The 24364-nt window shown below is 37.9% G+C and overlaps 1 protein-coding gene across 3 annotated transcripts in view; it reads right to left on the bottom strand.

Moving 5' to 3' along the window:
- LOC117337745 (A disintegrin and metalloproteinase with thrombospondin motifs 18-like) overlaps positions 1 to 20133 on the bottom strand; it is a 78934-nt gene extending 58801 nt beyond the window's left edge. For 2 of the 3 annotated variants that reach the window (XM_033898850.1, XM_033898851.1), the window contains exon 1: positions 19559 to 20132. In XM_033898850.1, coding sequence (XP_033754741.1) covers positions 19559 to 19645 — 87 coding nt within the window. In that variant the 5' untranslated portion in view covers positions 19646 to 20132. Of the gene's footprint in view, positions 1 to 19558 lie in introns of all 3 variants that reach the window. The other variant, XM_033898852.1, reaches the window with a different exon arrangement.
- Between the last annotated feature and the right edge of the window lie 4231 nt (positions 20134 to 24364).

Genomic DNA, 24364 nt, shown 5'->3' with positions numbered 1-24364 from the left:
CGAACTTAAAGCCACTTCATTTCGACATGTCCGTTTTCCCAGCCGAATGTTAGTAATAGGTAAGATGGACAATGGTCAAAATGATAATGGACTATTCTAGTTGACCTTTTACTCATCTGAACTAATTTAAACGACAGGAACATCAAGACGGAGCCCTCCTCTTTAAAATGCAAAAAAACAAGATTATAACAACAGCTGACATTAGCCGAACCTGTCAAATTCTCATGGACAAAGGAACAAATTAAGATCAGTTAAAGATAAGAAAAAAGTAATCCCAATGAGTAGCAGATTGGCACATGAATTGAAACATATGATTCGTCGAACTATTCAAAGTACCTTTCAGATATATGGACCACCAATACTATATGTATATCTACAAACGTCATTGGCGCCAAAACGGGTGTTTGATTGTGCCGCTGCCGAACCCAGAAAAAAGTCAAAGAAGGGCATTGGAACAACTAACACCTTTCCTTGTCAGCCAATAGCTTCTGTACAAGTGAAAGTGATGAAGTGCCAAATAGCCGGGGAGATATTTCGGCGCCCTGTCACATACCGTAAGACAGACTTTAAGGACCTAAGCAGATTATAATTATTATCTTAACGATTTGGCGGTGTAAGTAGGCGGCCTTGTCTGAGCCAACTTATCCCTCTTAATAGGGAAGAGAGCAGTCAGTATGACTATCATTTATTAAGTAAACTAAATCATTTTCAATATTTAATCGTCACTTTTATTACTGACATGGTGGTTATAATGCACTCTGCCAAGAATTCGAGACACAACAAGAGTCATATGAACACGGATGGCCAAAGTGTTATCGGAGTGGAGGATTGGAAGATACATTGGGCATAGGGGAATCATAAACGTCACTCGACAGGATATAGCTGCGAAAAGATGGCTTTGGGTTTTTGTTTTTTTCCCCCGTAACACGATAGTTTACGGCAGACAGACGGTTACGTCGTTTAGTTTAATTTTGCTTCACGACACTAGGTTTGGTGAATTATTAAAGAAGATGAACGCATAGTGCGCATGTCTGAACATTTTACGTCACAATAAAATGTAAGTACTTTAATCTATTGCGTATTACAACCTCTTGAGATGTTTGATGTATATTACGATATGTTATCCGGGTACTTTAATGTTGGGAACTCCCTGCTACTATTTATAGTCCAGTCCAGTGTTCTACAATTGTGGTGTATAATAATCATGTCGATATGTTATCCGGGTACTTTAATATCTGGAGTTCCCTGCTACTATTTATAGTCTAGTCCGGTGTCCTACCAGTGTGGTGCCCATTGGTTCCATAGTCGTTTTAATTTTTTTGTGGGCTTCTATATATGTTTGTTTATTACATGAATTTTACGAAAAAGAACAAAACCCTCATACAAAGGCATATCTCGCAGTTTAATCACATGTTGTGCCGGAGATGTGTTGTTTTGATAACAGTATATGTTATTTAAGACGTTTGGACACAGACCGTTACGGGTTTTGGAAGGTGAAGATATGTGAATTTCACATGTTGTTTGAAGAAAACTGTTGGAAGGGAAAACAAATTGATCTCTATAATCAACTCATTTATATCTCTATACGATACTATACATTCTATTAGGTAGTGCTTTTCATGATGTGCTCAGTGACACATTGAATGTACTGTAATTGAAATAAATTACAAAATTAATTTTGTTTTTTGTTGTTGTTGTTTTTTTTGGGTTGTTTTTTTTATTTTTTTTTTATTTTTCGTATTTAAAAAAAATTGCTTTTGTTCGTTTTTTGTGTTTTTTTCTTAAATTTATTTTTATTTTTTTTTTATTTTTGTCTTGTTTTTCAAAGCAAAAAAGGAAGGTGCCACTGGGTTGGTATACATGTAGCCGAAAATAAATACGCAGGGGAAACAGCAATGTAGGGGTATAGGGGAAACAGATCACCATTTAAATTCCAATTATCTTATATCTGAGCCCTGAAGGTGTCCAAAATCTAGACAGAAAGGGCCGAGAGGTCATTCCCCTCCCCTCTCCAGACAACCAGACACCCTACATCGGTAATAATAAATGGAGGATCCACTTGAGTTTCTGAAGACCTATGATAATCTTCTCCTCGGGGTGATAATTGACTCTCTCGCCAGGCTATCGGAGAGCCCGCCCCCGGGGGTCTACTTGACGTATATACCAATATAAATGTTAAGTGGGCATTAAAAACAGAACTTAAACAGGTCAAGTGCTTATGCAGTTCCATAATATTTTAACAGAGAAATCGATTTATTTGCAAAATGAATGGTAAAAAAGGTAATAAGTTAGATATATATTTACATTGTAGAGCCTTCCCATCTTGAATTACAGAAGAAGTTATACTCCAGTTTTAATTATGATGCATACCCAGGAACACAATACATCAGTTTGACAGAGCGCTAAAAACAAATACACAATTCTCAGCAGGTGTTCATCGTAAATCGATTGACATTTTGGTTGGATCAATGCTATAAGCAGGTCACTTGTACTTCTCAAGAGGAACAAACTCGAAGTCTAACATCACAAGTTAAGAACCATCAGCACAAATATGATATCTGATACAAATGTTTTTGCAGACCGTTATAGGACTGCTGTGGTAACGAGGGATGGCAGTCTCCATACATAGCAATCTATCCTGAGAGTAATGACTTATTGCGACTGCTGTGGTAACGAGGGGATGGCAGTCTCCAAATATTGATAGCTATCCTAGGGAGTCATGACTTATTGACATTGCTGTGGTAAGGAGGGAATGGCAGTCCCGAAACATAGATATTTATCCTGGGGAGTAATGCCTTATTGAGACAATAGGAAAGCTGTGATAAAGAGAGTTTGAAAGTCTCCAAATATTGATAGCTATCCTAGGGAGTCATGACTTATTGACATTGCTGTGGTAAGGAGGGAATGGCAGTCCCGAAACATAGATATCTATCCTGGGGAGTAATGACTTATTGAGACTGCTGTGATAAAGAGAGGCTGAACGTCTCCAAATATAGATATATATCCAAGGGAGTCATGACTTATTGACACTGCTGTGGTAAGGAGGAAATGGCAGTCGCCAAACTTAGATATCTATCTAATGGAGTCATTACTTACCTAGAAAATAGGGCTGCATTTGTTATCCTATATGGAGGAGGTATCGAAGAATCGGGACCATAAGATTCAAATTGTAGGATTATATAGTGAACATTTCTGATAACGAATCATTGGGCCATAGGACTCAAGTTGTAGGCTGATATGGTGGTCGTTTCTGATAACAAATCATTCTGGACATAGGACGCAAACTGTAGGCTTATATGGTGGACAGTTTGGCCATCATATCAAAGTTTCTTCCAATCCTTGATAAATTTCTCAAAGCCACTCCTTTAAACATGAGATCCAGCGTATTACATTTGTAATTTAAGCTCGAACTTGTGTTTTAGACAGAACACCATTTACATGAATGGCATTTTATACTTTAATTGAAATCAAGCTCAGACTTACCAATAGAATGTCAGTTAAAATCGCACCATATCCGCCCAATACTCCGTCCCACAAAGGGGCCGTATTGTGGGATTTTTCTCCGATTTTATTATCCAGATATTAACCCCCATTAGCAGACGCAGACATTCATAACCGATATAAAATATATATAGCTGTGAGTATCATTGTTGGAGATATTTTACTGTTGAAGTTTATGGTAAGATTAGTGACCTGCGAAATGAGCTTCATTTATCACACCGTCAATGCCTATCATAAAAATCAAATCCGAATCACCTCTTTACATTAACAGCATTTAGCTTGGTGCCCAGTCAGAAATCTTTAACGTTACAGCATTTAGCTTGGTGCCCAGTCAGAAATCTTTAACGTTACAGTATTTAGCTTGGTGCCCAGTCAGAAATCTTTAACGTTACAGCACTGAGCTTTGTGCCCAGTCAAAAACCTGTGATTTTAAGCTTACCCGCTAAAACACTATTTTGGATACATTTATTTCTATATTGTTGTAATCTCATTATATGTAAAGAAATTAGGCATTTTAGAAAAATGTTAAGTCCAAAACATATTAAAAAGGGGTGGGGGTGGGGGGGGGGGGGGGGGGGGGGGGGGGGGGAGGGGGTGGAAGGGGGGATACAAAATATGTCCACATTATTTTGCCGTTACAATACTTTTAAACCTCTTATAATGTACAAACCACATTAGAAGTTTCTGTGGTGTTTATTAATATCTTTGAGGTGTCGTAGTCATATCAGGGTAGAATTTCATGATAGCCATTAACAAAAGAAAACAAAGGAAAATAGGAAAGAAATTAAAAGACAGAAAATAATGAGTAACATAAAGATCACAAGTGTTATATGGGGACATCAACCAGTCATGGTATCTTTAGCGTTTGTTCGACACAACGAGTTTCTTCACATCGCAGTTATATGGTATTAAGACTGGTTTGGAAATCCAATATTGAAAATTTTGAAATTTCTTTAAAAAATTTTTGGTTTTTCTTCTCCCATCCAAATTTTGACCAAACATGAGTTTTTTGTCGCCTCCCTCAATTGCTTTAGGAACTTAGCATCACTTGCAAGTCACAGAACAATGAATTTGGCGGTCGGCTGGCAGCGGAACACACTTACCATCCACCTAGGAGACTTGGGTTCATTTCCCCGATCGGACGTAAAAAGATATGGGGTCACCTGGCCGACCACGTGGGCTTTCTTCGTGTACTCCGGTTTCCTCCCACAAAAAGACCCCCTCGCTTCCATGCGGACCAACAACAGGGATTAATATCCGCTGGTATAACTTGTTTCATATTTGTTGGGGGGAAGCAAAGTTTGATAGAAGAACGAAACAGCTGTATGATATAGTTTAATTCATTGTGGCTCAACTGTATCTAACTTTCAATTTGCTTAGAATCGTTCTTTTACCTTCTGTGTCTTTTGTACAATTCTCCGTTATCAATGCATTTGTGAATAAATTTTTCTTTATTAGGCCATTTTGAATATTACATTTTTGAGAGAATATCTATCTTACATATAACAACAGTTGGTTCGATAAAATCATGGTAACAATGGTTCTTGTCTCGAGACTCGAGAATAAAGTCTATGCGTTAAATGTCACAGAAGACGGATACCTGTCGACATTTTTTGTATGTACATGTAAGTGTTTTTAGAGTTTAGAAAGCTTCCTGATTGATTTGTATCGATACGTAACACAATTGTGTGAATGTACCTGTTATACTGTAAGTCCTCCATGTCTACACCTAACAATACGACACACAGAGGTTATTATCATAGTGTTTAACCGTTTGAAATACTCTCAAACTTTATTCTTTTTATCGTTTTCTTATTCATTCTTTGCTGGTTCTTTGTGCCATTCCCCTTAAGGCTTTATTTATTTTGCAACAATTGCGAAACAATGTTATGTCAACTTATATTAATCACGCTTGTTGGCCCGGATGGAAGCGCGCGAGGGGTCTTACTGTGGGAGGAAACCAGAGTACCGAGATAAACCCACGTTGTCGGGCGGGTGACCCCATTCCTTTTTAAGTGCGATCGGGGAATCGAGCCCCGGCCGCCAAGACAAATAGCAAGAGTGCTACCACTGTGCCACCCAACCACCGATTTTCATTTATTCATCTTTTTTATTTTGATTAAAAATATAGTTGTCATTCTATCTCAAAATCTACGATAAGTCGAGGGTATCGTACGAATTACATATAGACTTACATGGCGAAACTTGAGCATTTGAATATGCTTGAAACAAATCCAATTCATAGGGAAAATATCTGCATTGAAATGTAGGAAATGTCGTGTCTCTAGACAAGCTTTGGTGCTGGATTTACCTCACATACCATGTTTGTTATTTGTTCTTTTCATTTCAAATGACTTAAACTATTTGACCTGAATTGATCTAAATAGCCACCGAGAAATTGTCCCTGTGTAGGAATGATTATCCATAGAAAACAGAGCGGGTCCACCTACTGTGTACAATCTCTGTAAAACACGACTTATTATGTCTCTAGGGTAAATCTACGGAACCAATAACTTGATTCTTTAAGTGACGAAACTGTCGGTCTATATACACATACATTGTCGCGGAAGTTTACAAAAGGAGAGTTTCGGGTGAAAACAAAACAACAACAAAGAATACTGAAATAATAAAAGTGCAAAATATAAACAAAATATAAACTTGCCTGGAGCCTCCTGAAAATGTTTATGTTTCATATTGTTTCATTCAACACCCCTTTCACACTTCAATCATTCAAATTCTACAAATACACTCGTATTGTTCTCCAAAACATAATGTTTGTAAAACTTCTTAGACTAAGCAACGTTTGCCCAATGTAAAATGAGCAGAAACACGAACGCTGCAGTTAAAAGAGCGTAAAACGAACAAAACATTTAAGATTTTAAAGAGGGTCAACGTTTAGTTCTTAAGTTTATGGTTCTAGCCGAACGTGATAAAAATATCTGTTGTAGGTAGAAACAGAACTCTTACTAAAGATAAAAAAAAATGCTTCAATTAAGTGCGTTTAGACCTTGCCTGTCTAGGACGATGGGTGTCAAATTGGGATGGGTGAGGTGATCTGGGAGGAAGGAAGATTTGGGGGAAACAGACACCTGTGTGTGTGTAATAGCCGGCAATAGTCGTACAACACCGGCTGGGTTGTTCTACACCGCAATATATCAACCCCAGAGAGACAACGTTTCTCGTTTTTTTGTAGGAAGAGATATCAAATGTTGCCATGAAGGTATAGTGTAGACGACACCTTTTCAAATGTCTAGCGATACCTCATATTTGTCAAAATTTGTCCCTTTCACGAACGTCTGTCGCACCGTTGCGGTAACGAATGACTCATTCTACTGAATAAAACATTTCATAAAAAATGAAATTTAAATCTCTCCACTTTCTACATGTACATATATAACAGGTGTAAACAATGACGACAAAAGAAGTAGGTCAGTGTTACTCCCAGCTCTTTCATTGGCTATAAACATGTCCTACTCGATAACATAGATTTTATGAATGAATCTGTTTATGATGGTTAGCGCTGTCTAAAGACCTATAGTGTCCATGTCAATTTCAATACACAGTGATGCTATTGTGATCCTTATCAATGTGGCGTTACGCGACGGGCTCAATTCACGGGAACAGACCGCGGAGGGATTGTCACAACTGTCGGCGGTTATCAGGCATATCAATCGTGCACAATGTAGTACTCAACCTGAATTTTAATTTCATGTTTTGATCTTTGAAGCATTACACTACCTGTATGTAGATGAATAAGAAATACGACAGAGTGAAAAAACACTTATGCTGAGCAGAAAATAAATCTACAGCTCTGCTCTTATTACAAACCTTTAAAGCAACACGCTTGGTTTACGAATTGACAGCAGGGTGCGTTTCATTACAATCATTTTCGAAAGAGACGCGTTCTATGAGGTTAACCGATAAATGCACGAAGAGTTCTCAATTTTTGTTTTTATTTTTTTTCTGTATTTTGAAAACTGAAAATAAATTACTGCATTTGATAACATCTCTGTGTATCTAGTCTCGTGTGTCAATGTCAGGGCCTGGGTGGGCTTCAGAGAAAATATCGAAATCTAAACGCGGATAATTCAATGCCATTTTCGCAGGTCAAATTCGTCAATTAAACATTGTTAAAACCAATCAAACATAAAAAACAAATAGATTAGAATAAATAACATCTATGGCAAAGTGTAGGATAAATGTAAAATTGCAGCCGGCTGTTTCAATCTGATAATACCTCTCTCAAGTTTCTGTCATAAAACTCAATACCTACATTGTTCCTTGTTGCAAATTGACAAAATTCACTCACAAGTGGAATATTTTGTCAGAATAATAGGAATGTTAATATCAATTGTTTGTTATTATAGCATACAGGTAGGAACAAGTCGTTAATGGACATGAAGATCTTACAAGAGTTCCGGTTTCAAAAGAGATTATAAATGAATAAGAGAATACCAACATAATAACGAAACTATAATTCTAACTCAATGGCAGATACGAACACATATATAGACTTTTATGGGGACATTTGAAAGTACAAGGGAATAAAACCAGGTGTTCCATGAGAGAAAGTGTCTTCAGTATCAGAGGAACCTTTATCGTCATAACAATCGTATATGTGACAGTTAATGTCAAAATTGACGGTAGACAAAATAAATTATTAATGTCAAAACTGACAAGATAAACTAGTTGATCGTCTTTGAGCAGTGTCACTATTACACCCTATGTAAAAAAAACTTGAAAACTTGGCAACAATTTGACTAAAGTATATTTTTCGTTCACCAGCTAAGCATTTACGTCAAGTTTTATACCTTGTACGATTTGTATGGTCATCGACCAAGATTAGATGGTCAAATGGCTCGATTTTGCACTTCTGAAATAATACGTTTCTGTAAAATGTATATCTTGATCTGATGATCAGATGACGATCATTTATAGGCTAGGATATCATGATAAAAATACCTCCAACTGATTTTCATATTTTGGTGCCCGTTGGTCAAAGTTAAACGGTCAAAGGTCACACTTGTCTCCATAAAAAATACTACATGTCAATATCTGTGTTAATATCATTCCAAATAGTGATTAAGTAATGAGGTGAGGTTAGGGTATGTCGAAATTCACATTCTCATATTTCTTTTATTCACCACCAAAGCTGGGAAACCAATTAGAAGACTGAAGTGTGAAGTAATTGATAAGTATTTTATTGACCTATATACAAACCATTTAAAACATCGCCATTTCATGTCAGATGAATGCACCTATTATAATTTCGACAGTTACTCATGTTTAATTAACATTCCACGCATTAAATAACTTTCATGAGTGTTATTTAAGTATCTTTATTCAGAACAAATTTCATTAAAATACCACAAATTTCAATCAACTACCAGTTGATTTTGTACCAAGAACGGGTATTAAATTACTAGGTCATATGTCAGACATGTCTTATTCAACCCGATCCATTATGATTGCAATACAACTTTGGAGAGAGTGTTTTTAGGAAATGTTTGGAGGTAAACAGTGGCAAACTGCGTAATATTTTCATTGTTTGTCAAAAGAGGATCTCCTTACTTCTTTAATTAATTCCAACGCTACGGACCAATTGGTCAGAAATTATAAAGAATATTCACTTTAATTACACTTGGTTTGGGCAATCTTCAATGAAAAATGTATATTACACAATGTTAGAATACAATGACAACCCTTCATCAGAACATTAATAAACTGCATACGGATCCATGCGTCGTCCTGACATAACGTTAAGTTTTATTATCCTGCTGTGTGGACAATAGACAAGTTGACATGTAAGAAAATGAGACTTTCAAAATTGTTGATATGGCACTTACATGTATTGTATAATATAAGATAATATCACACTTTATTGGTCAAATAAGAACTGCACGCAGTTCCTTTACATCTGTGAGCAGTATGCAAATAGAAATTATGGATATTTTTTTTTTTTTTTTACTTTATGTTATTTTCAAACGGATAAAGTATATGTATTGTCCGAGATGGAATACGATCCACCATCGAGCTCGACAGACATTGAAACTGCTTCTCCTTGTCAAACGTATTCTGTTCCTATTGGGCAATAAATAAACTGCATGTCACCACGATAAGATAAATATTCTCTTGGCGACAGTCCGTACTACCATACGGCTTGTGCATTTTAATTACATCTATTAAAGGGACGATTGAGTCAGCCGACGGATTTGAAATCGACCATGTTCTGAAACCGACATAACAACGAAGCAATAATTCGAGTTTTAGATTGATGATCCAGGAAAAATATGAACAAGGATATATATTTACAAGGATACCCTTGAAAAATTACAAAGAGAATAAGACCAGACGTTCCGAAAGCGGAAACGTCTTCTGCTTCATCGACGACTGCGCCATACACAAGCTACGTCATATCCGGGTGAAGTCGAATTTCCAAAATACGAACTAGTGCATGACAATGACAAGGGAAGTTGTACAAACTGTGTTTGTTTCATATATTGTCATAGACGGTGATGTTCAAATTAAATAACACACAAATGTACTGTTGTAGGAGATTGTGTAACAACATCTAGCCCCAGTCATTATGGCACCGCGTGTCTGACTTCGCATGTACGCGTACAAATGCCTTGAAACGTCACCACAGACAGGGAAGTGAAAATATAGCCATTTGAGATCTCATATCAGACTAGTAAACTGCTGTTATCAAGATTGTTTGTATACATATTCCAGCTATGTGATAAGCAGAATTCTGAACCCAGAGACCCTGTATTTAATGGCTGGGTAATATCATATGACATGGGGAGTCATATAAGATCCTAGATGTGTGGAGTTATTGATCTTTTAGAAGCAAACACCACAGTTAACTTGTTTGATTGTAAACAAACTCTACGTAAGCTTGGTGAACAGTATAGCTAAGATACCAAACTCTACGTAAATTTGTTGAACAGTATAGCTAAGATACCAAACTCTTCGTAAACAGGTTAAACAGTATAGTTAAGATACCAAACTCTTCGTAAACTGGTTAAACAGTATAGCTAAGATACCAAACTCTTCGTAAACTGGTTAAACAGTATAGTTAAGATACCAAAATCTTCGTAAACTGGTTAAACAGTATAGTTAAGATACCAAACTCTTCGTAAACTGTTCGTAAACTGGTTAAACAGTATAGTTAAGATACCAAACTCTTCGTAAACTGGTTAAACAGTATAGTTAAGATACCAAACTCTTCGTAAACTGGTTGAACAGTAAAGTTAAGATACCAAACTCTTCAAAGATTTGATAAACAGTATAGCTAAGATGACAGACTCTTCGTAAACTCGTTGAACAGTTAACAAACTCCTTGAACAGTCAGTATAGCTAAAGCACCCGAACTTTATGTAACTTGTTGAACAATATACGCTAAGATATGAAACTCTATGTAGACTTGTAGAACAGTATGCGCTGATAATGTGCTCAAGTTTACTCCACGTAGACTCAAACATTGTTATGAAGTAGATCAATGTACGGTGTGCATTGCCCTCCATGTTATCTTTGAAACACGGTGGTGATTTCGCTCCCGATAACGATAAGTTTGATAAACACACACATGTAGCATACGTTTACGCTGATGCAGTGTGTTTATTGAATGAAGTGATACATGTACATGTGTTTGAGTTATCAAAACTAGCAGTACAGGTGTTGGGGCCACGCGTCTTATCACCTCAAATATCACTCTATATATTGCTCAATTTCATCTCGCCAGGCGCTAAGTTTAAAGTATGAATCATACATTGTCAAGGTCGTTATGCATTTAATTTATTTTAGGCCTACTTACTTTCAAACCAAATATAAAACTTCTATCTAGACGTTATCGTTAAGAAAGCATTACAACTGAAATAATCAATTTATTACAATCGTTGTATTTTTTTAGGGGGTTCATTTTTTGTGGTTTGATTAAATGATTTTCATGATTTTCTCTACATATGTTATTTTTCTTCTATTGTGTCTGCTAAAATACCGAATGCTGAACAGCTTCAAAATAACGATAACATTTTTCACGAGTCTGTTCCGTAGACACATCTTAACCCGACTGTCTGAGTTTTGCTGGCTATCCAAACTCTTACATAAGGGCTGAACCCCTGTCCACGAAACAGGCCTATTTTATAGAATTATTTTTCTAACTTACTAAAAAAAAGTAACAATTTGAAGCCTAAGTAGTAAAACCTATTCATCTCGCCATCATCAATGCTCAAAGATGACGTTATCAGTTTGCGACATGTTTACACTACACAAAATGATGACGCAGCGCTATTGTGAGTAGCGTCATAGCACCTGTCAGCTGTCTTTCCTTAGCCAGCTTGATCTCTCCATGTCTCCGTGAAGCATATCAGAAGTATTTTTTTTTACATACTACACAGGATGGTCCCGTGACTGGTCGGGATGGGATAAACCGATCTCACGCGGGGTAAGGAAAGACAGCTGGCACGCGCTATGACACCCCTCACAATTAAATAACGTCATCATTTTATGTAACGTAACCACGTCGAAAATCGATGACGTCATCAATTTCGACGCACATTTTCATGGCACATTGATGATGGCGAGATGAAAAATATTCCCAACAAACTTATGATTTGTTACTCTTTAAGTAGAGTGAGTGTGAATAATAATCACCAGGGGTCTGTACCGTTGACAGGAATATATATCTCACCCTTGTCAAGCCTCGTGTTGACCAGTCAATCTATTACACACGAGTTGAGATATCCCTGTCCACGGAACAGGCCCATGTAAGATAGAATTAATCACAGAAGTTATGAGATATCTCATGATATTCTTTTCGGATGTTATTTTACATGTCATGTAACCTTGGTAATAGCGGAATGCAAAACAGCTTCGAAATAAGTTTTTATCACGTGACCGCTGTGCTCTGTCCTTTCATAAACAGCGAAAGACACACGAGAAGTAACATTACTATGGCGCTATAAATAAATGACAGTTTTATGACATTTTGTGATATTTTTTTTTTTGATAATGAAATACGTGTCAACCGTCAAAGTCGTAATAAGACTATCTGATGATGTTTTCCATTAATTTCTCATTAATATTTGTCTTGTAATTAACAGAATATGGAACGTCAAGGGGAGGTAATAATTAGAATAATACATGCATGATTATTAGTGCCATAAAAATGCATCTATGGACACTGAAAACAAAAGTTAAAATACAAGAGGTAGGTTTAAATGGGAGGAATGAACTAGGAGAAGGAAAGCAGAGGAGAGAAAAAAGGAAAAATGAACAGTGAACGACGGAAAAATGAATTTCTACTCAAAATTGTACACATTAACGACAAGAGAAGCGATGTAGCAATATTCAATGTATATACAAATGTCGGAACTTTCCCAAATAGACCATGTAACTTCCCGTGATAAATGTCAGCAATATTGTAATAGATCTCTGTATTTACTGGCATTACATGGGGAGAGATCACGCCGCGCTTTTTTCAGCTATCACAAACAGATTACTATTGAGTAATATGCAAATTAATTTTGTATATAAACAACTTGTTTGTTATAAATGAATCTATGTGCATTTAGGATTGACGCTTAATGTAAATATCAACGTATTAACCCCGTACGACTCCTCATTTATAGAACAACAGTTATCAAATCACCTAAAGTATGGTTAGTTTATTTCAATATCAACCTAAAACCCCCGAACGACTTCCTCATCTGTAGAACACTAGTTATAAGATCACCTAAAGTATTGTTAGTTTGAATGATTCTCTCATCTGTAGTATAACAGTTATCAAATAACCTAAAGCATTGTTAGTTTGAACGACTACTCCTCTGTAGTCCAACATTTATCAAATCACTTAAAGTATTGTTAGCTTGAACGACTCTCTCATCTGTAGGACACCAGTTATCAAATCACCTAAAGTATTGTTAGTTTATGTCAACACACAGATTTTACTACGGTACTATTTTCAGTAGATCTCAGCACGTTAACCCCGTACGGCTCCTCATCAGTAGAACAATAGTAAGCAGACCACCTAAACCATTGTTAGATTATTTCAATACACAACTTTTACAACGTACTAATTTCATCACAACATTAGGATTCATACACCTAGCTATTTCACAGTTAAAACATGCCCTAGAAATTCTTAATATTATCAAGTCCATTTGTGCAACAAAATAATGAACTGGCGTTTTAACATAGAAGTCAGTTTCAAGGAGAGAAAGTGACATTTCAAATGAAATTAACACAGAAGTCAGTTTCAAAGAGAGAAAGTGACATTTCAAATGAAATTAACACAGAAGTCAGTTTCAAGGAGAGAAAGTGACATTTCAAATGAAATTAACACAGAAGTCAGTTTCAAGGAGAGAAAGTGACATTTCAAATGAAATTAACACAGAAGTCAGTTTCAAGGAGAGAAAGTGACATTTCAAATGAAATAAACACACAGCAATACATCATCGGATTACACCCAGGTACACCATTGAGAATTAACATCCTAATAATAGATTTACCAAAAACACTGCTAGTTTGTGTAAAATTTTACATACAAGAAAAAAACTTGGAAATAATTATGAAAGTTTGTGCTTGTCTGATATCTTTGTTGCAGAAAAATGGATCGCCTAACAGCAACAAGGTTTGGATTGGCCAAGCGAACGACTGGTCGGTATTTATGTTCGAAATTGCCAACCTTAGATGTTGTCAAAAACTCGGAGAAAAACAATATCGCACCAAGAAGTGATTCGCTGCATTCTGAAGAAGGAAATTATTTAGACATGTACATGTAAGTTTAGAAACGACCATAGCAGAAATATCTTACTGACGTGAAATTAAGAATGAATATCCCCTTTCATGTTGCTTTAAAACAATGCATACTTAACGAGTATCCTGTGTAATACATGCAATAATCACCAGACTTAAGTCATTGTTGACAAAGCAATGCGAATGTAGGTCAGTAGGTAAATACTGTAAGCTATATTAGTAGGTATCGATAGACTAAACAGCTAATAGTATTGTTATCATAATTATGCTGATATCCAAGGGTTCAAAAGGTCGAGAGGGAACCCCTGCATTTCAAAGATGCATGTTCCTAAGATGAACACAATGACCCCTATGGTTAAGTAAACAGCTCACATAAACAAGATGCCACGCTCAGATAATATACATGTTTACTTAGTACTTTTTTAAAGGCTAAGATAACCGTCACTACAACAGTCAGCGAGTGAAGTTTTTATTAGACCTAAGGAGCTGCAGCAGTTTCAACATTCCCCCCTCGCCGATACAAACTGCAAGATGCACGATTCTTAAACTCCGCCATATCAACAGCAACAAACACACACTTAGGGGACCATTAACCGATCGCTATTGTGCAGACATTTTTGTATTTCTACATACGAAAACCCAGGACTGTGAGGATTTGTACAGTACGATAGGATAGATAGGAATGTACATATATACAGTGACTATAATTTTAAACTCAATACGATTACAATAACTTAACTTGCTTCGTCTAAGGTTATGTAATTATATACATATATATGACAAAATGACATCTTGCTGGTGAAATTGTGAAATATACACATGCATATTACTTATTTTGTAGATCTTCCCGTGTTCTTTCTTTTACCTTTTTCATGTTCAACATCTACTATAAAGTAAGCAATATTTGCGAGAATTTATCATATCTCGAAAATTAATACCCAACAAATATTTATATACACACTAAAATGCATAAAAGTGTTTTGCTGCACAATGCTTACAAGCCAATTAGATCAACAAAAACAAACAAACAAAACAAAACAAAAACAATTAAAACATCTACAACTGGTATATATATCTTATAATTTTTTTCGCATGGGATAACCGCGAAAAAAATTATAAGATACATGTTTGTTTTTTTCAATCAACTTATGGAAACACAAGTAAGCAAAGCCTATTTTCCTTTGATTTCATGTTATACATATTAAAACATATATTGAGTAATGTTGGCAACTCGCTTAAGACAAGAATGAAACACCTGCATCGCACTTTGATACAGGACTCAGGTTAACAGTAATATTCATTATTTCTAATTAGTTAAAATAGCACAGGGGTCTTTTCCGTGGATAGGGATATCTCAACCTTCGTGTAAGAGTTTGTCTGGCCAGAACGAGGCTTCAGAGATATCCATATCTACGGTATAGGCCTATGTTTGATTATTTTTCTCACAAACAGTACTTGAAAAAGTAGTTAGTCGTAAGGTGTTTTAAATCGTTTTCATCGCGCCATCATGAAAAGTGCGTCGAAATCGAAACGTCATCAGTGTGTGATGCGGTTACACCACATAAAATGATGACGTTACACTATTGTGAGTGATATCATAGCGCGTGCCATCTGTAGTTCCCTTTCCCGTGTGAGATCCCTAGCAACCACGAGATCCCTCTGTGAAGTATGTGAAAACAAGTTTGTCAAATTCTTGCAGTTGACTCAGGACAAAAGCTTACCACATACTGCATAACTGAGTAATTTTGAGGGCAACAGTTTCACGGTTGTCCCAGCTGGAGCAAGTACGCGAGTATTGATTTATACTGTACTGTGAATAGGAATCTGATATTATACCTTCAATATTCATAGCAATAATTTACGGAGACATTTCTTTAAACTATCGAGGCAATAATTTGTCATATTGTACAATAATATGACGTCATGGGTCGTGTTATAATACGTTATCGGTATTGTTTGATATACTTAAAACACATTAATTAATCCTGTGACATAATGTAAATATATTTATATCTTTTCTTGGGAGTATTAGTGACGACAGATATGAATCGCAATTTGGAGTATATATGCAGTATGAAAAAAATTCAAAACGAGGTCTATACACATTGTGAACATTACACAGGACATCATCACCAAAATTTCAAACCGTATTCATAAAAGGTGGATGAATAAATTTAAGATAAAACTACAATATCCGTCTAGTTTGCATTAATAACTCATAAATGTAAAAACGTACCCCATGTCTAAAAGGATTTATTGCACTGTATACATTCAATATTTCCTCTTTCATACAAGAAATATTACATACTAAACAAACAAATATTTAATGAATTCAAAATGTTTGATAAAAGAAATGCGCACCCATAGCATGCTGGTTGTACCGTAACAATGGGTACGATTTGGAGGACTGCAGACGAATGTACAGTAACGAAACAAGTCTGTGTGTTATCCGTAGAAGATTTGTTTACATCAGAGGACGTTAATGTCCTGCGCGAAGTCGCGATAACAAAACACGGGACCTAGCGCAGCGTAGACGACAATATTTACGAAAAACAGACTCATTACATAATCTAAATAAAGCACAATATCAGAGATATCGGAATACATTGGATACAGGTATCTGTGTCGTGTCAAGTTAATCTTATTCATTGTCTGCACAAAAACAACCCACCTGTTGAAAGATAACACGTGCATCCTAAATGATTTACGTAGTCAGTTAACACAACATTTAACATACATGTTAGTGTTGAAACGGCATATTTTACATTTTTAGGGAAATTAAGATAGTTATTCTTAACAAAATGACAACGGTGACTTATCAAACATCATTAAGACTGAAATGAACTTAAACCAGTTCTCATATCTACGACCATGCACCAACAGCCCAAGGTCAAACCTGTCTAAGAGACCAACGTTCTACAACAAGACAGTCCTTCCTGGGGTTGACATGGCATTTCAGTGTAACTTGCACTGTAAATTAGTCTGTATGTTTCAGTCTATATTATTTTACGTCCTATCAGCAGTCATGGTCATTAAGGACGGCCTCCCTTGTATTAGGATTCATGCGTGTGGAGAAAGTGATGGCGTTTTAGGAGACTTTGGTAAGTTCGTATTTGCTGTCAACTTTATAGTACTTGGGGACAGAAACCAAAGCCTGCCTCACAGAGGCGATCTCTCAACAATATACCAAATGTGAGGCGGTGCCAAGGGAGACATTAGGAAGAAGAGAGTTAAATAAAACGAAGAGAAAATGAAGATTCCAAATTTAGTCGCCTCTTGCGAATTATGTAATTGAGGAACCCGGTACAATTCTAACGCCAGAGATTCTAGAAATGTTTGTCCTTAGGCTAGCCATGTTTAAGTAGGAACATTCCATTAGTGGCCGGACTGTGTTGGTAGGATATTAACGGTAACAACCAGCCTTCAACACACTATACCATCAACTATTTATTTATATATTGATTTCCAAAGAGGGTGCCAATTTGGTCCATTCTGCAGTTCGTTAGTGATAGTAATAAGGACTTAAAGCATATGCATGATGTCAAATTTTGACATCCTCCGTTACACACCCCGAAGGGGTCCTACGCCTCAATTGCATCACGTTTATGTATTCAGTGCACAATAAGGTGAGAGCTCAACAGTGCTAGCGATAACTCTAGTGTATTATAATATAAAATGACGTCATGTCACTGTACATTACGTCTCGCTGTGGTCTGTACATTTCGTGACACTGGGCTGTTCATTACGTCACACTCTGGTCTTTACATTACATAACACTGGTTTGCCATGACGTCACACTGAAATTTGTACATGACGTCAAACTATGGTCTCGGAATTGAAATATGTTTCGTCCTTGATGTACACCATACAGTAAGAAACATGGTAGATACATTGCAAACAATACTCAATTAGTTTCACACGAAACTCGCCTAAAGTTCGTTTTAAACAAAAACATCAATTTCAATAAAACATCAACATTCGTATTAAATCTTTATCCTAACATCTACAATATACCATTATAAGGTCACTGTAGATTGGCGTGTGGCAGCATTCACACATTTCCGGGTCATTACAGGTTCTACTCTACACACTTGTATAACCAACTTATCATACGGCAGTACCTACACAAAAAAACTATACCGTATACACCATTAGTTAAACTTATCTTATGGTGGAATACTATTCTTCATGTAATTTGAAGTATGACTATCAATTCATCAGAAGGTCAGACAGCACATCAGTGTAAAGACGAGGAGGATCGTGTGTTACAGGACATGATGAAACGTGACCTTGGAGGTTAATGTATTATTTTGGCTGTCCTCTTGTCACCAAGCAGAGCGAACAAATCAACAGTTGTTTCCCACATTGGTCGCCTCTGACCAATATGTATGGGGTTAATGCGTATGTATTGTTCAACCAATCCCTGACCTGCTGACAAGAGCGTGACTCTTAACCAATCAATCTCTGATCTGCAGAAGAAAGTATGACTCTTCAGGAGTATGACTCTTCAAGAGTATGACTCTTCAAGAGTATGACTTTTTACCAAACAATACCTGACCTGCAGGCAACAGTGTGACTCTAAACCGAGTAAAATAGCATGTTTCGGGGTCGAATTGAACCTTGTATCAGGATCTAGATCAGTGTAGAACCAGTTCGACATACTGACAACATATTTTGTTTCGAAATCATAGGAAGTTTGGGTACGAAACTATCACAAATCATGTTTCTAAGCTAGTGTAAGATTTGATGCGTTGGAAGCATAACCTTAGCAATATCGCAAGTAAGACTGAAGTTCCGACAAAACCGTAGGGAAGATAGCAAAGGAAAAAGAGTGCCGATTGACCTTGGGTCAGATGGTACTGGACAAGGAGTTCCGACGACAAAACAGTTGGTAGGATGGTACAGAAAAATGAGTGCCGTTGACCCCTTGGTCAGATGGTAAAGGTCAAGGCGACTCGAAAGACATCTCAACTAGAATCATAATTTACGAGACGATCATCAATATTTTAATTAATTGTTCTTTCGTCACCTGCAGATTTAATGGGGCATTAATATATTTTATGAGGATTTAATTGGGTTTATTTCAACAGCTCTTGATTTAATGGGTTGTCAAATGTGCACGTTTGTCAAAATTAATGGCCTATACAATATTTCTGTAAAAGCTTCTACATCAAACAAGTTTATTAAAAAGAGCTTAGCATGAGAACTGAGTTAAATCAACACTGCAAACACAAGAAATTTATGTCTAGTATGGATTTCCTGTAACATCTGAATATGACATGAAAGAGGTATACTTTACCATAAGGATGGCGAGGATTCGAACCAGGACCGCCCGAGTAGACGCCAACGAGGTAAAATCCATGTTGCATAGAAAATATCCAATCATGGTGGGTTTTTTTTTGTTTTTATATCACAGTTGGAAGAAAAATGCTTAAATTACAAACTCTCCACAGCTTCACATTTTCATAATTCAAACATTTTTTGCTAAACTTTGTCATAGACGTTGAATTTTAAAAGCGCCATCAAAATAAGATCCAAGAGTACATCGTTGTTTGTGGATTGCATTACGCCATGAGTATAGAAATGAAAATCGTCAACCGAGTTGGCTGGGTTCTCGACTATCCTTACATTCCTGTTCATTCATGGTCAAGCCCAAATCTGACCAGTGTCCAAGAATTGTCGTCAATAGCATAAAATCATATTACGTCCTGTGCAACACAGTCTATATCGTTTGTTTATATAAGCTAACACTTGACACTATATGAAGTCACAGATAAAATACAACACAACAGATATGAAATATGGAAACTACGGACAACACTCCAGAAAGCACATGGCTAGGCGCTACACACGGTACAAGTGTAATGTGTATGTGTGTGTTTATTTTTTTTCGCTCAAACTAAATGACTGCTAATCGACCAATCAAATCCATCCAGTGCTTTAAGGCACCTCCACGACGCAAAGGTATCGCGTTTCGTTTTTAATTCTGTTTGTTAAAGGGCCAGCCTGCCTATCGCAAAGGACACGCTACAGGTGGTTCAGTATTTCTAATACACACAGGTGAAATCCGGAAACGAGGGGAAAAAAGCTTAGCTGGCTTATTCTCTTCCTGTAGAGTTTGGTTTTAATAGAACAAGTCACAAAGACTTGGATCGAGCTATTATATGTATATTTCGTACGTTTACACTTAACAAAAAAGATTTTATGAGATCTGCTGAATAGGTTATAGTAACAGCCTTTTTATCGTAGACAAGTTTACGCAGCTCTAATCACAGAGCTGGTGATATTTTACTTCCATTCATACATACACATATTCATTGGTTATACACATATGCACCTTGCAGACAGATATAAACCATACAGTTTATATATATATACAAATGTATATTGCAATACCAAGTAAAATAATTTTTAAATATACTCCTATTTGTATATACGTTCAATTATTTAAATATAATCTTCAAAATCACTTATTAATTTGATTGAAGTGCCAGTGTGGTTACTTCCTTTCATTCATATAGAATTTAATTGATTAATGAATTGATAGATTGTTTCTATGAATATAGCTTCATGCAGTATATAGTAGTTAACATTATAGGTGTGACCTTTCATATAGTCACATACACACGGAGTTAGACAGTAGTTAACACTAGGTGTGACCCTCCACATTGTCACACGGAGTCAGACAGTAGTTAACACTAGGTGTGACCCTCCACATCGTCACATACACACGGAGTCAGACAGTAGTTAACACTAGGTGTGACCCTCCACATCGTCACATACACACGGAGTCAGACAGTAGTTAACACTAGGTGTGATCCTACACAACGCCACATACACACGGAGTTAGACAGTAGTTAACACTAGGTGTGACCCTCCACAACGTCACATACACACGGAGTCAGACAGTAGTTAACACTAGGTGTGACCCTCCACATCGTCACATACACAAGGAGTCAGACAGTAGTTAACACTAGGTGTGACCCTCCACACCGTCACATACACACAGAGTCAGACAGTAGTTAACACTAGGTGTGACCCTCCACATCGTCACATACACACGTAGTCAGACAGTAGTTAACACTAGGTGTGACCCTCCACATTGTCACACGGAGGCAGACAGTAGTTAACACTAGGTGTGACCCTCCACATTGTCACATACACACGGAGTCTGACAGTAGTTAACACTAGGTGTGACCCTCCACAACGCCACATACACACGAAGTTAGACAATAGTTAACAGTAGTTAACACTAGGTGTGACCCTCCACAACACCACATACACACGAAGTTAGACAATAGTTAACACTAGGTGTGACCCTCCACAACGTCACATACACACGAAGTTAGACAATAGTTAACACTAAGTGTGACCCTCCACATCGTCACATACACACGGAGTTAGACAGTAGTTAACACTAGGTGTGACCCTCCACAACGTCACATACACAGGGAGTCAGACAATAGTTAACACTAGGTGTGACCCTCCACATCGTCACATACACACGGAGTCAGACAGTAGTTAACACTAGGTGTGACCCTCCACATCGTCACACGGAGTCAGACAGTAGTTAACACTAGGTGTGACCCTCCACATCGTCACATACACACGGAGTCAGACACTAGTTAACACTAGGTGTGACCCTCCACATCGTCACATACACACGGAGTCAGACAGTAGTTAACACTAGGTGTGACCCTCCACATCGTCATACGGAGTCAGACAGTAGTTAACACTAGGTGTGACCCTCCACATCGTCACATACACACGGAGTCAGACAATAGTTAACACTAGGTGTGACCCTCCACATCGTCACACGGAGTCAGACATTAGTTAGCACTAGGTGTGACCCTCCACAACGCCACATACACACGAAGTTAGACAGTAGTTAATACTAGGTGTGACTCTCCACATCGTCACATACACACGAAGTTAGACAGTAGTTAACACTAAGTGTGATCCTCAACATTGTCACACGGAGTCAGACAGTAGTTAACACTAGGTGTGACCCTCCACATCGTCACATACACACGGAGTCGGACAGCAGTTAACACTAGGTGTGACCCTCCACAACGCCACATACACACGAAGTTAGACAGTAGTTAATACTAGGTGTGACTCTCCACATCGTCACATACACACGAAGTTAGACAGTAGTTAACACTAAGTGTGATCCTCAACATTGTCACACGGAGTCAGACAGTAGTTAACACTAGGTGTGACCCTCCACATCGTCACATACACACGGAGTCAGACAGTAGTTAACACTAGGTGTGACCCTCCACATCGTCACATAAACACGGAGTCAGACAGTAGTTAACACTAGGTGTGACCATCCACATCGTCACATACACACGGAGTCAGACAATAGTTAACACTATGTGTGACCATCCACATCGTCACATACACACGGAGTCAGACAATAGTTAACACTAGGTGTGACCCTCCACATCGTCACATACACACGGAGTCAGATAGTAGTCAACACTAGGTGTGACCCTCCACATCGTCACATACAAACGGAGTCAGACAGTAGTTAACACTAGGTGTGACCCTCCACATCGTCACATACACACGGAGTCAGACAGTAGTTAACACTAGGTGTGACCCTCCACATCGTCACATACACACGGAGTCAGACACTAGTTAACACTAGGTGTGACCCTCCACATCGTCACATACACACGGAGTCAGACAGTAGTTAACACTAGGTGTGACCCTCCACATCGTCATACGGAGTCAGACAGTAGTTAACACTAGGTGTGACCCTCCACATCGTCACATACACACGGAGTCAGACAATAGTTAACACTAGGTGTGACCCTCCACATCGTCACACGGAGTCAGACAGTAGTTAGCACTAGGTGTGACCCTCCACAACGCCACATACACACGAAGTAGACAGTAGTTAACACTAGGTGTGACCCTCCACATCGTCACATACACACGAAGTTAGACAGTATTTAACACTAAGTGTGATCCTCAACATTGTCACAACACGGAGTCAGACAGTAGTTAACACTAGGTGTGACCCTCCACATCGTCACATACACACGGAGTCGGACAGCAGTTAACACTAGGTGTGACCCTCCACAACGCCACATACACACGAAGTTAGACAGTAGTTAATACTAGGTGTGACTCTCCACATCGTCACATACACACGAAGTTAGACAGTAGTTAACACTAAGTGTGATCCTCAACATTGTCACACGGAGTCAGACAGTAGTTAACACTAGGTGTGACCCTCCACATCGTCACATACACACGGAGTCAGACAGCAGTTAACACTAGGTGTGACCCTCCACATCGTCACATAAACACGGAGTCAGACAGTAGTTAACACTAGGTGTGACCCACCACATCGTCACATCAACACTGAGTCAGACAATAGTTAACACTATGTGTGACCATCCACATCGTCACATACACACGGAGTCAGACAATAGTTAACACTAGGTGTGACCCTCCACATCGTCACATACACACGGAGTCAGATAGTAGTCAACACTAGGTGTGACCCTCCACATCGTCACATACAAACGGAGTCAGACAGTAGTTAACACTAGGTGTGACCCTCCACATTGTCACATACACACGGAGTCAGACAGTAGTTAACACTAGGTGTGACCCTCCACATCGTCACATACACACGGAGTCAGACAGTAGTTAACACTAGGTGTGACCCTCCACATCGTCACATACACACGGAGTCAGACAATAGTTAACACTATGTGTGACCCTCCAAATCGTCACATACACACGGAGTCGGACAGTAGTTAACACTATGTGTGACCCTCCACATCGTCACATAAACACGGAGTCAGACAGTAGTTAACACTATGTGTGACCCTCCAAATCGTCACATACACACGGAGTCGGACAGTAGTTAACACTATATGTGACTCTCCACATCGTCACATAAACACGGAGTCAGACAGTAGTTAACACTAGGTGTGACTCTCCACATCGTCACACGGAGTCGAACAGCAGTTAACACTAGGTGTGACCCTCCACAACGTCACATACACACGAAGTCAGACAGTAGTTAACACTAGGTGTGACCCTCCACAACGTCACTTACACACGGAGTCAGACATTAGTT

This window comes from Pecten maximus, chromosome 11, assembly GCF_902652985.1.
Source record: "Pecten maximus chromosome 11, xPecMax1.1, whole genome shotgun sequence".
Classification (NCBI taxonomy): Eukaryota; Metazoa; Mollusca; class Bivalvia; order Pectinida; family Pectinidae; genus Pecten; species Pecten maximus.
This window is presented reverse-complemented; position numbering and strand designations above follow the sequence as displayed.